The 14545-nt window shown below is 37.6% G+C and overlaps 1 protein-coding gene across 4 annotated transcripts in view; it reads right to left on the bottom strand.

The window, feature by feature from the left end:
- The window catches only part of BIRC6 (baculoviral IAP repeat containing 6), a gene marked incomplete at both ends in the record, with an annotated part of 235428 nt that overhangs the window by 138110 nt on the left and 82773 nt on the right, over nt 1-14545 (bottom strand). For 3 of the 4 annotated variants that reach the window (XM_080711762.1, XM_080711763.1, XM_080711764.1), the window contains 10 exons: nt 212-359; nt 1835-1932; nt 3042-3173; nt 3271-3432; nt 5372-5505; nt 6729-6907; nt 9629-9760; nt 10224-10313; nt 11745-11905; nt 14076-14301. In XM_080711762.1, coding sequence (XP_080567888.1) covers nt 212-359; nt 1835-1932; nt 3042-3173; nt 3271-3432; nt 5372-5505; nt 6729-6907; nt 9629-9760; nt 10224-10313; nt 11745-11905; nt 14076-14301 — 1462 coding nt within the window. Of the gene's footprint in view, nt 1-211; nt 360-1834; nt 1933-3041; nt 3174-3270; nt 3433-5371; nt 5506-6728; nt 6908-9628; nt 9761-10223; nt 10356-11744; nt 11906-14075; nt 14302-14545 lie in introns of all 4 variants that reach the window. The other variant, XM_080711761.1, reaches the window with a different exon arrangement.

The raw sequence follows: 14545 nt of genomic DNA, 5'->3' as shown, positions 1-14545 counted from the left end.
CTTCTCAAATAGTTAAAGGGAATAGTTTCAGAGAAAATGGGGGGGGGGGAGTATCCTTAACCTAATATCATGTGAAAAAAAGGTAAAGCATAAATTAAATTCATTTTTGCAAGGAAAAATGTTTTAAGCATGCATATTAGGTAACAGTTAGATGCAATGGTGGCATCATACCCAGAAAGGCCCATTATTATTCACTACATCTTCTAAGTACCTCGTCTGAAGTAAAGCCTCCAGCGGAGTCAGCCTGTCCTGTAACTGTCTGGACACCGCAGTAAGCAGAGATGCACAAGCTGTGCTGCTCCCAGCTAAATCCTCGTCTTTAACGTAATTCAGCAGGACAAAATACCAATAGACAGAACCTGGAAACAACATCAAGAACGAACTGTTTATTTTTACTCCTTTTTCTCTAACAGAGAACTTCACATTACATATTTATCAATATACCTTCTTTTGCTATAAAGATACTTCCTTTTTCTGGAAGGAAAATCTTAAGGGCAATACAAAGAGAAACAAACTTCTTGGAGGGATCAAAACACTCAAAGTAGGAAGCATATCTTGGCACACAGTATTACACTAAGAATTTCAAACATATTTTTTGAGTGGAGAATCAAGTCTGCTAGACGATTTTACGATTAAAATAACATGAGATGACTCTGAAATACATTTTAGAATAGCCAGAACACTGGCGCATACGGGTCCTCTGAGGCATCCTTCCTATAATACTGCTTCTTTGTATTAAAATTTTCAAAAATACTCAAGCGTACTGAACTTCCAACAGCACACTTTAGCAATGAATACAGCACGCTTTCCTACACTGACAGACACTGACCAACATGGCTGAAAACAACCATGGTGTATTAAAGAATCTTTTATAAATCTTAAGTTGTCTAAGTACATACCAGATTTTAAGTATCCTACTAAAATTGCCTTCAAAAATCATTTTAAGCATCAGAAACTACGAAATAACTGAATCTAAAACATTCTACTCTACTTTAGAGGATTAACAGTTTTAGCCAATGTATGTCCAAGGTGAATATAAACAGTCTCTTCATCCACATTAAGATAATGATAAAATAACATTTACCAACTAACTCTGAGAAGCATTTTTCTGGTTTACCACAAAGATCAAATCCTTGTGAAATATATATCTCATTGAGGTAACTTGTGGAATGGGTTGGTTATTTATAAAACAGAAGATTGTGTGAAATGTCTACAAAAAAATAAGATTAAGTTTAAAAGGCCAAATTAGTAGCCCTTCATAGTAACAGCATAAAACAGCAAAAGTACACACTCTCCAAAAGCTGCATTACCTTACAATGTGCTAATTTAGGGGATTGCTTTGCAAAGAACGCCCTACTTAAGAACTACATTTTTTTTTCTTTTTTAAAATTTTTACTGGTGAATATTAATTATAAAGAACAGTGGGTTTCATCGTGGCGCATTCATATATTCACATAAGAAAGTTTGATCAATTCCACCTGCTTATAATTTATTCCTGAAAGTCATTTCCACTGGCTCCTTTGAGGGAACTGTTTGCTGCAGTCCCCTCACCACCACCCCAATCACACACAGTGGAGGCACAGGCAATGCACTAGGGCCATTTGACCTGCCTACATCATCTCCCACACAATTCAATGATTTCAATAAAGTACAGAAAAATATGATTGAGATGTGATTATTTCATGGCCCTCTACCCTTTCCCTAGAAATATTATTAGAGTACATGCTTAAAATGAGAGAAAAAAGCTATAGGATCAAAAAAGGCAATAATAAATAAAATTTTTTAAGGTAGCCTCTGTGAATATAGGTATTTGTTATGAACTAATTTTACATACCACCAGTTGCTGCTGCTGGTAAAAATGACATATTATCAAGTAAAGCCTTCAACAGAACAGATCCAAATCCTGGTTGACATGGGTCACATTTGCCATTACTGGAAATTTTTAAAGAGAAAAAATTTAAAGATATTATTCATGGTTCAAATTCAACTGTAGACCTAAGTAGTACTTAAAAGATCTTTAAAATGTATTCACACTGGTTTCAAGAAAATAAGTCTTAAAGTCCAACAAACACACAGCAAGTAATAGGAACTGATTGTACTTATGGGCTTTGAAAACTGTATCTTCTGCATTAAACCACATCTTTACTAAAAATGACTAACCAGCAGGTGCAGCCACTATTGACCATTAGCTCTAAAATAACTAGACAGTTTAAGTATTGGGGTTTTCAAAAAGTTCAAAAAATTATTTTAACATTCTGGACAATGGCTTTTCTTGGGGAGGGGCGGTAACGGGGATGGAACCCAGGGGCATTCTACCTCTGTGTACACCACCAACCCTATTTTTTTTTTTTTTTTTGGGTGGTACTGGGGTTCCTGGAAACCCTTTCTACCTTCGGGCTACACTCCAAGACCTATATTTATACTTTTTAATTTGGAAACAGGGTCTCTCTTAAACCAGCATGCACAGCTGGCCTTGAACCTGCCCGATCCTCCTGTCTTCGCCTCCCAAGCGTGGGGATTACAAGCATGCGCCACCACACCGGCTATTCTTTATTTTTTGAAATAGGGTCTCACTGAGTTGCAAAGGGCCTCACTAAGTAGCTGAGGCTAGCCACAAACACAGATCCTCCTGTCTGAGCCTCCCAAATGATGAGATTACAAGCGTGCACCACCACACCCGGCTTACAATGGCATTTTTAAAAGTTACAGTAAGACTCCTATATGACAGGGAATTCACTTCAGGTGAAGATCAATCAGGAAGAATTATGAGTCAAAGTAAAGGAAATGTCCCTCTTGCCTAATTCTCCAAACCACCACTAATTAATTAGCAGAAAAGGCAAGCAGTTTTAGGAATAGACTTGTTTAGTATGGCATTTTGCCCACAAACTCAAAATGACCTTTTAGGATCTCAATGATCCTCGTCAATTTTTGAAATTCTATATAACACATTCATCAAGGAACAAACTATAATGTACAAGGTATCAACAAGCAAACTGCAGGTACCTGGAAAAAGTATGCTATCAACTTAAAAACACACCAACCTAATGCACAAGGCTAGAAATCGGGCACATTTATGGGCTATACTTCGTCCTGCCTCAAAGAAGCAAACACGTACAATGTCTGAAAGACATTTTCGTGTTTTTGAAAGTAGGCTCTCGTTTCCTTCCTTGGAGCTGTAAAACAATAGCATACATTTAGACTCATCTTGAATGTGAAATCAAAACATCAAAAGAGCAATCTTCCACAATAAGAAAAATCATAATTATTAACCTGCCGGGTCCATTTGAGTGTACTCCAGCTAACCAACAGAGAGTATCCAATACAAGGCTCTGGGCATGTTCAGTAATTTGGCCATCATCTGCTTTTCTGCAAAGAGTGTTAAGAAGCTTCTCATGAAATTCTGAGAATTGCAACATAGCACACCGTTGCACTCTGTAAGAAAGAAAATACAATACCAATAAAAACAGAACAATTAGACTACCTAGTTGGTCATGTAATCATTTGTTTCATTTTATTTACTTTTTTTTTCATTTTCATGGTACTGAACCTTGCCAGGGGCACTCTACCACTGAGCTATATCTCTAGCCCTCTGCACTTTATTTTAAAGGAGGTCTTTTTTTTTTTTTTGTCTTTTTGGACTGGGGATTGAACCCAGGGCGCTTTGCCACTGAGCTACATCCCAGCCCCTGTACTTTATTTTGAGACATGGTCTAACTATGCTGCTAATGGAAGCCTCAAATACACGAGTAGCGCCGGGCGTGGTGGCACACGCTTGTAATCCCCGCACTTGGGAGGATGAGACAGAAAGATCTCACAGGTTCGAAGCCAGCCTCAGCTACTTAGTGAGGCTTTCAGCAACTTAGTGAGACCCTGTTTCCAAATAAAATATAAAAATGGTCTGGGAGTATAGCCCGGAGTAGAAAGCCTCTGGGTTCCATCCCCAGTACCAGTATTTTTTTTATATAAAAAAAATACCCAGTATTTTTTTTATATAAAAAAAATACACGAGTAGCTAGGATTACAGACATGGGCCAGCATACCTGGCACAATGTTCCATTTTAAATGATACTATCATTAGTTATTATTTTTTATTAAACATCGTCTAGATGTGGGGATGTTTTTCAGTAATGGAGTGCTTGCCTTGTACATATAAGGTCCTGGGTCTGATCTCCTATACCAGGCGGTGAGGGTGACGGGATAGGGATGGAGTTTTAAAACAGCACATAAGAGCCAGGCGTCGTGGTGCACATTTATAATCCCAGCATTCAGGGGGCTGAGATAGGAGGATTGTGGTTCGTGGACAGCCTCAGCTACTTAGTGAGGCCCTTTGGAACTCAGTGATACTCCGTTTCAAATTAAAGAATAAAAAATAGGGCTGGGAGCTAGGCATGGTGGTGCAGGTTTGTAATCCCAACAATTGGGAAGTTGAGTATTTAGGAGGATGAGACAGGAGGAATGCAGATTCAAGGACAGCCTCAGCAAGTAGTGACTCTCAGCAACCTAGCAAGACCCTGTTTCAAGGTAAAAATAAAAGATTGGGCTGAAGGTATAGCTAGCTTACAGGTAGAATGCCCCTGGATTCAATTCCCAATAACACACACACAAAAAAAATAGCATGTATGCAGTAGTACATTTGTAGAAAGTTTTCAAGGAAATGAAGTTTACAATAATATTTAATATGACAAAGACTTAGTGTCCATTCAAATCATGTTTCTTTTCTCACCAATTTCTGGAATTTAACATATATTATGTAGATACCAGGTATAAAACAATGAAGTAGGAAGAAAACTCATATTATGATTATGATTATATTTTCTTTCTTTCTTTCTTTTTTTTATTTTTTTTTTATTTATTTTTATTTTTATTTTTTTTGGTGGTACTGGGGTTCCTGGAAGCCCTTCTACCTCCGGGATACACTCCCACGGGCTACACTCCCAGGCCTATTTTATATTTTTTTATTTGGAAACAGGGTCTCTTAAGCCAGCGGGGCTGGCTCCGAACCAGCGCGATCCTCCTGTCTCCGCCTCCCAAGCGCGGGGATTACAAGCGTGCGCCACCACGCCCGGCTTCTTTTTTTTATTTTGGTGGTACTGGTGGGTTCCTGAAAACTCTTCTACCTCCGGGCTACACTCCCAGACCTATTTTATACTTTTTATTTGGAAACAGGGTCTCTTAAGCCAGCAAGGCTGGCTTCAAACCTGCACAATCCTCCTGTCTCCACCTCCCAAGAGCAGGGATTACAAGCGTGCGCCACCACGCCCGGCTATATTTTCTTAACAAAATCAAAAAACAAAAATTTCATGTGATTAGAGTTTCTGTATGTTATGTTTTGTACTTTCCTTACTATAATAGTTGAATAAAATGACATTACCTTTCCTTCAAAATTGACGTTTTCTTAAATCTTCGTATGGTGACTGAGACCTCTTGAAGTAAGTCACAGCCCCGGAGATTTTCAGATTTGCGGGTGCCACCTGCATTTTCATTCTTAACATTCGATGACTTCTCCTAAACGCACAAAAATAAATCACTGAAACAAATTCAATTTAAAAACTGTAAACAAAGATATGAAATAAAGGATAATAGCTGAATTACTACTATCAAAACATAAATATCAAAATGACAGACTTTAACATCATGTTCAGTAAATATCTAATTTTCCATAGAAAATTCACTGAGTTGCAAAGAGCCTCACTAAGGAGCTGAGGCTGTCCGTGAACTATAATCCTCCTGTCTTAGCTTCCCAAATGCTGGGATTACAACCGTGCACCACCATGCCCAGCTTTCAGTCACTATTTTAAATGGCCAATGATTAAAGATTAGAAAACCAATGTCATGAGTTCAACTCTTTATCTGTAGCATTTTTAAGCTATTTGAGATATGTCAGCTTTCCAAATGCTATGGTTCACTCATTTTCAATACAAAAATGGAGATAACAGCAGAGAAAAATTACACAGAAGTCCCTGAAAAACTAGAAGACCTCTACAAATGTAAGATGACTATCATTACTGATGCTGCTATTGTTGACTATCAATAATGATAGAGAAACAAAACCTCCAGAACTCAGGAAAATTCCAAGATTGAACAATAATGAAAAGTCTGCCTGATATACAGCTGGTCGTAAAAGAAAAGGGAAAACAATCATGACAGTTAGGATGTATACTCTAAAACAACTTCCCAACATCTCTTCCTGTATCCTGCCAAATGGTGACAGATGGAGAGACAGGCAGATGGACAGACAGAAGAAGAAAGGAAGGTGTAGTGGCGTACGCCTGTAAACCCACTAGTTGGGAGGTGGAGAGAGAAGACAGGTTTGAAGTCAACTTTAAGAAAGACCCTGTTTCAAAATACAAAATGAAAAATAAAATCGGGCTGGGGCCTGTAGCTTAGAGGTAAAATGCCCCTGGGTCCATTCCCCACTTCCAACCAACCCCACAAAAAAAGTAGGTTATCAGTAGAGGACATATACAGGGGGAAAAAATATAACTATAGTGGGAAGTACAAGCTAATAATAATTCCCTACTAAGTATACTTTGTAAAAGTTAGGTAATTTGTCTTAATTCAAAACATTTCCTTTTATATTATATGTTCTTAATCACTGCAAAGAAAAAGTACAGATAAACCAAGCACCAAGTAAAATATTAATGAAAGGTCATACTACTTTCAGTAGCATGTCAAATTTCATCTACAGTGTTTGCAACACATTTCCATTCAAAATGAGAGTTTCATACCTTGCCTGCTGCGACTTTTGCCAAGAGTGAAGCAAGTGAGTAACCCTTGTTAGTCTGGTGTTTCAGGGATGGAAGTCTTACGACAGGCCGTATACCCCCATTACAAATCTCATCTGTTCCTCTTTCATTCACTGCTTTGACATGGATTAAAAATGAACGATATTTTCCTCCTGCCATACCTGAAGGAGTGGTTCAAAAGGGATAAATAACTAATCACGAAAAAAGTAAACTTCTTCATCTTCAAAGAGCAAGCTAAATTAACTCCAAAAAACAAGAAATAAACCAGGCCAGAAATTCCAAAATATACCACATGAGTATTACAGGGAAAGACTTTTGACCATTATAAATACCTGGCATGACTTTTACCCAATGACATTACTCATTTTGATAACAGAAATTTTGTAAACTACAGAAAAACAAAAAAAAAATTTATGGTATCACTGGTATCCATCCAATTTTCTAATACACAAATATGTGCACAGGCACATATGCATAGCATTTCAGTATCAACAATTTAAAAAACAAAAACACTGGAATGACTACTTAGGTTTGAATAATGGCCCTGCCATTTATTAGGCACATGAACTCGTTTCTGCAGTTGAGTTTCTTCTTATATAAAATGGTATTACTCTCTTCCTCAGAGTTAACTAAACTCTTGTAACCATACTTGTCGAAAAGAAAGCACTCAATAGTTACTAGTATATGTTCTATCTTGTTTTAATAACTTGAGATCATGCTTATAATCTACATATAAAATATACTGCAAAAATACCAAATAATAAAATAGCATGTATATAATAGTATATTTGTAGTTTTTGTTCATAACTATATCCCAGGATGAAGTACCATCACAGGGTCTTAAAAAGTTAATGAATGAAATATAGTTTAGAAAGCACAATAAATCAAAGAACCTGGGTTGATGCCTACATCGGTGGACAGTAAATCCCCCTATATATTTTCTCCTGCACACATAAGACTAAATGTATAATGCCTTTTCCTTGCATGTGTGTTTGTGAAGGGGTACTAGAACTGAACCTGGGGGCATCGTAACTACACTCTCAGCTCTTTTCATTATTAGTATTTGAAACAAGGCCTAAGTTACTGGAAGCTGGCCTCAAACCTGTGATCCTCTTGTCTCAGACTCTCAAGTACTGGAATCCCAGGGGCATGCCACCACACTTTGCTAATGCCTTTTCACCCTAAGTAAGCACTTTTCCTTCAATGTGGCCTTACTACTTATAGTTTGAAGAACAGTAAAATTAGCAGGAATCTTTTTTCCTTCTTCACAACTTCACAGATGGGAATTCATTCTTCCCATAGATTTTAGCGACCTCAGCACATGATTTATTTCATTCTTTCAACTGAGAATTCTACCTCTGAGCTACATCCCCAGCCCAACTGTGACAGTTGCTCTAAATATAAAGTGACCATGATAAATCTGTACATAACTGGCATAGAGGTAGCATAGAGAGTATGGATTTAATAGACAAAGGGATGATTCACAACCTGGACAGAATGACACAGAACTGCCCAAGATTTGAGCACCGCATGCAAAAGTGTGCAATTTAAAGCTTAAATTTTATATTTTTGAAATTTTGAGAAATTTGTTCACCATGGTTTTCTATAGGTAACAATCCATGGAAAGTAAAATAGCAGACATGGGTTAGTACTGTAATCCACGTCCATAACTAACTATAAATGAGTGAATGTTGCCAAACATTATGAAGAGATTGTATACAAATTAAAATAGATACTATATTGGAATGCTTTTTTTTTTTTTGGGGGTGGTACTGGGGTTCCTGGAAACCCTTCTACCTCCGGGCTACACTCCCAGACCGATTTTATATTTTATTTGGAAACAGGGTCTCTTAAACCAGCGAGGCTGGCTTCGAACCTGCGTGCTCCTCCTGTCTCTGCCTCCCAAGCGCGGGGATTACAAGCGTGCGCACCACTCCCGGCTTTGGTGAGCTATTTTTGAGGAACAGTTTAAGGAAGGAGTTCCACTCTCCATCCTATCCTTAAACTTCTTCAACAACTGAGTTGAGTATTTTATTAGTTGGTTTTTTACATCCATGCCTGAGACATAAAAACTCAAAATCCTACTATATTTCCATCTATTATTCATGTAATAGTCAATTATTTTAAATATGCATTAATTATGACTTACATTATGACACACATTTCTGATACTACCAAAACTGTTCCATAAAAACCTTTAGGGGCCAGGTGCTGTGGCATATGCTTGTAATCCCAATATTTGGGAGGCTGAGACAAGAGAGGATCATAGTTTGCAGACAGCCACAGCTACTTAGCGAGGCCTTCTGCAACTTGGTGAGACTTTGTTTCAAAATAAAGAATAAAAAAAATTTGCCTGGGGTGTAGCTCAAGAGATAGAATGCCACTGGGTTCCATTCCCAGTACTGCAAAACAACAAAAAAAACCTTTAGAGGAAAATATTGCAACATACTCACAAGATTTGGGATTTTAATGTGACAGGAAAGATAGAAATGACAGGTCATAGCTTGGCGTAGTGCCACTTGCTTGTGATCCCAGTACTTGGGAGGCTGAGAATGGAGGATCACAGCCTCAGCAAATAGCGAGACTCATCAACACAGAGAGACCTTATTTCAAAATAAGAATAAAATAGGGATTGGGGTGTAGCTCAGAACAAAAAAGACAGAACATAATGTCTGATTACTTGGAAGAATTATGTTAACCTATAGTCATTTCTTTATGTTTTGCCAAAAAGCACTGAGACCTCCATGACACAGAAAGTAGGATCACAAGTTTTATGTAGGCACAGTAACTAATGACAGGCAACAATCTCAGACATAGAAAAGTCCCAAACAAAACAGAATCTCACATTTTTTAGAACAGTTTATTTTTAGATACTTTTTTACCTTTAACAAGTTTGGGGCTTGTTAATGTCAACATCCCAGCATGCCCTGATAGATCGAGGCCACTTGCAAGCCATACCGGCCCACACAAAATGTCTTCTTTATGATCCTCTAAAAATGGACATAACCTAAGACCTAGGAAGAAAATACAAATTTTTCTTTACATTAGTTTGTTATTTAAAATGTAATACTTTATAAACAAATATTCTATTTTCATATAATACCACCACATAAAATACCACACTTAGAATGTGCTCAAATAAGAACTGCCATGCTAAGGAATTATAATCAATTATCTGATATATGTTTTTATATGCCCACAATATTTTACATGATTTTCCAAAAAAATTACAGAACCATGACTTGAGTTCATATCCAGAGGTATTAAAAAACAAGAATGCAAATATTAGCGCAGCTGTGTTCACAAAGATGAGCTGAAAGTTAAAGCACATTGCCAAAGCAGAATTACGGGTTATTTTTTAATCGTGTTCTTAAAACTAATTTGTTTGCAAGCCATAAGGAAATCTTTGCCCAGCAGGATGCACTGGCGCACTCCTCCTCTTACTGGCCCAGAGAGCAGCTCCATAATGTAACTCACACTGCGCTTCCTCTACATCCATGTGCTGCGTTTCTTCATGCAGATCAACCAGGGACGGTCTCCCATTTTGTTCCACTTCAATGTTAAGAGCTGGAGACAAAGGAAAGGTGATCTGCCTATCTACTGCTGTTTCTAGAGGATAAAAATATTAGTCAACTTAATTTTGCTTAATATCAATTAATTTTGTGCCCCAAATTCTAAAATTTTCTGTTAAATTTGGTACTGTTTTCATCACAGATGCTATGATTGTCAGAAAAGGAAGAAAATTATATTCAAGTAATTATTTTATTTACTCTTTCTCTCTTCTAATGGCAATAAAATATTCATCTGAAGAAGTAACTTACAACGAAATTTAAAGTTCATATCCTAGGCTCCGTAGTGTAAGTACCTGTAGTTTTTAAAATACCAATGCCTGGCCAGGCGTGATGGCGCACACTTGTAATCCCCGCGCTTGGGAGGCAGAGACAAGAGGATCACGCAGGTTCAAAGCCAGCCACGCTGACTTAAGAGACCATTTCCAAATAAAAATATAAAAAATAGGTCTGGAGTGTAGCCCGGAGGCAGAAGGGTTCCCAGGAACCCCAGTAACACCAAAAAAAAAAAAAAAACAACCCAATGCCTGCATTCTAGACCCAGTAAAGATGAAATCTGTCATGATTCAAAAGTCTAAACACATGCATACAAGCTTACATAAATACACAAATACATACAAATATACATAATTTTTACAAAGGAAAATTTTCAGATTTCAGTGCTTGAATTGTAGCATTACGTTGTTATTTTAGCCTGTAATTATCCTCAGCCTTTTAAATTAACTTATTAATGTAAAAACAATGAGAAGTAGTACATAGTTTCTAACATGCTAAATGTGTACAATATATTTCAACACAATATATCAAATTTTGAACCTGTAAAAAGGCTAACCCAGCCGGGCATGGCACAGGCTTGTAATCCCCCCACTTGGGATGCTGAGACAGGAGGATCGCACAGGTTCGAAGCCAGCCTCAGCTACTTAGTGAGGCTCTCAGCAACTTAGTGAGACCCTGTTTCCAAATAAAAATATAAAAAATAGGTCTGGAAGTAAATAGCCCAGAGGTAGAAAGCCTCTTGGTTCTACCCCCAGTACCACACACACACAAAAAAAAAAGCTAACCCAAAATATGTATATTTCTTGTTTTACTAATAACCTTAAAAGGGTAATAATCTCCGAAACAAAATGCTTTACACAATCAATTTTCCTTAGGAAAAGAAAAACAGAAAGCTAGGAAATGCTGTAAGTGAAGCGAAATCACAAAGGAATCACTCCCACTTCCCAAAGAAGTCATTACAGACTATTGGAATATATGCAATTCTGAACATTACTGGAGTACTGAAAAGCTCTGAAATGTTTTCTGGAATTCTGGAATAATTTACTAAGTAAAAACCATTCTGGGAGGCAGTCAACAGTCAAGTTGAAATTTAGATGTTTTTAAAAAACCAACCATGATATCAAATCTTCAATTTTAATCCACTCTTACTTACCATTAACTTTCCCTAAGCCTGGAGCTTTATTTTTCAGCAATGTCACTTGTATCTGTGGAATATTGGTGATGTTGGAGTTCAAAACAAATTTGAAGTCCACGTGTCCAACCATACAGGCTTTGGGTAGAACCAATTCAAACACATGCTCATCCCAGCTGTTGCTGTTAAAAAAAAAAAAAAACTATGTATAAAGCAAAAATATTCCATTAAGCCATAACCATATTTTATCATTAACATTACCTTTCTTACTTTGTTTTATACACTGCAACAAAACTTAATGTTTCTCAGTAGGATCAGGAGAAGAGATAAGCATCTCCCAAAAGACAGGTTTAACAAGGGGCAGTGAACTATCCCCCTTAGGAATCTATACCTGCTTCAAGACTTATACCTACCAAAAAAATGCTTTGTCCTCAAATTATGTGGCCTGTCATTTACCACAATTACCTATAGATTCCTGGGTGCACTCTAGATCTGAGGAGGGTCCTAGAATTTTCATTTTAAAATAATTATTAAGCCAGGTGTGGTGGCGCACGCTTGTAATCCCCGCGCTTGGGAGGCAGAGATAGGAGGATCGTGCAGGTTCGAAGCCAGCCTCGCTGACTTAAGAGACCCTGTTTCCAAGTAAAAGTATAAAATAGGTCTGGGAGTGTAGCCCAGAGGTAGAAGGGTTTCCAGGAACCCCAGTACCACCAAAAAAAAAAAAAAAAATTTTGCTAGGCCCATGCTTGTAATCCTAGGGCTTGTGAAGCTGAGAAAGGAGGATTGCAGGTTTGAAAACAGCCTCAGCAATGTAGCGAGACCTTGTTTCAAAACCAATAAATAAAGGACATGGTGGCTCGTAATTACACTTGTAATCCCAGCAATTGGGAAGCTGAAACAGGATTGGAGAAGTTCGAAGCCAGCCTCAGCTACTTAGTGAGGCCCTTTGCAACTCATTGAGACCCTGTTTCAAAATAAAGAATAAAAGCCAGGCATGGTGGCTCACTCTTGTAATCCTAGCGCTTCGGAAGCTGAGACAGGATGATCACACAGGTCGAAGCCAGCCTCAGATACTGAGTGAGGCCCTCAGCAACTTAGTGAGACCCTATTTCCAAATAAAGTATAAAATAAGTCTGGAGTATAGCCCGGAAGTAGAAAAAACCCTGGGTTCCACCTCCAGTACCACAAAACAAACAAAAACAAAAAAAAGTAATACCTTCCTACCTCAACATAAAGCAACATAAAGTCTGAGCTTACTTTACATTCACAACCTAACAATGGTTTTCTTACCCTTTGTATAAAACATACTTGTTGGGTCTTTGTACTTGTTATTGTCTATGAATTAGTATCTCTATGGAGGGCTTTCTTAAGACCCTTATATAAAAAATATCATACAAATTTTTTTTCTTTTTCCTTACTCTCACACACTCATATAACAATGTATAACTACACGATCACCACTCTAACATTCTTCAAAGTTCTTATGGCCATATGGCATAAGGTACATCTGTCCACTGTTTATCTATAACCACTAGAAGATAAATTCTATAAGAAACATATAGGTGCCTAAATAAAGTGCCCGTACCCAGCACAGTAGTACATATCTGTAATACCAGTCCTTGGGCAGTGGAGACAGGAGGACCACAGGCCCCAGGATAGCATGTAGTAACTTAGCAATATTCTATTTCGAAATAAAAAATAAAATAGAGCCAGAATGGTGGTACACTCTTGTAATTTCATTACTTGGGAGACTGAGACAGAAGGATCGCAGGTTCAAGAACAGCCTCAGTAATTTAGTGAGATCCTCTTTAACATAGTGGATCCCCATTTCAAAATAAAATAAGACTGGGGGTGTAGCTCAGAGGTAGAATGTCCCAGGATTTGAGGCCCTCTGCAACTTAGTGGGACCCTGTTTCATAAAAAGAATAAAAACAGGGCTGGGGGAGTAGCTCAGAGGTAGAATTCCCCTGGGTTCAATCCCCAGGGCTGAAAAGTAAATCAATTAGTAAATTAATTAATTAGGGCTGGGAGTATAGGTCAGAGATAGAGTTCAATCCCAGTACCACTAAAGAAAAGGGGACAGGAAACGGACTGCCTGCTTTAACAAAATACGCATTTAAATAATTGCTAAGTAAATTTGTAAACTACGTAACCAAACTAATGGCAAATGGTAGGTTAGTCTTATTTCATTCTAAAACTAATAAGAACATTGCAATTTCCTAAATCAAGATAACTGATTAAAACAATAAAGTTATCACTATGCAAATGTTAAGAGAAAGAATAATATACCTAGGAATTTAAAAGTTGTAACAAATATACAAAATAGACTTAACATCTTTAAAAACATTGTACCTGTCAGTCTGCAGTTTCCAGGTTCTGGTATGCTGAGCAGCATCGCCATGGTGCTGCTGGTGCAGATGTTGCGGGTGCCTCCTTTGCTGCTGTTCTTGCTGAACTTCTACCCAACATGGAGGAACTGTAGCTGAAAACCGTGGCGTCAATGTCTCAAAGCGGGTTAGCTCAACTAGAGATGTCAAGATTTCAAGGGTGAATGGCTGGTCCACCAACAAATCAACTCCTTAATATGGTGAATGTAGTATTTGATACAGATGAAAAAGAAAATATTAAATTTTAATTTATGTTTCTTATCTACTGAACTATGACACTACCAAAAATCCTAATGGTTTGTTTATGAAGTGGGCTCAGGTATCTATATTCAACTACTGAACTAGCACTGACTGGCTAAGAGAACAGAAGAAAAATCCATGTTGAATATTTTAAGTTACAGAAAGAATACTAACTACAAGAGAAACACAAAATCA

This window comes from Muscardinus avellanarius, assembly GCF_963383645.1.
Source record: "Muscardinus avellanarius genome assembly, chromosome: 15".
NCBI lineage: Eukaryota > Metazoa > Chordata > Mammalia > Rodentia > Gliridae > Muscardinus > Muscardinus avellanarius.
The sequence above is the reverse complement of the archived record's forward strand: the minus strand, read 5'-3'. Positions and strand labels throughout refer to the sequence as shown.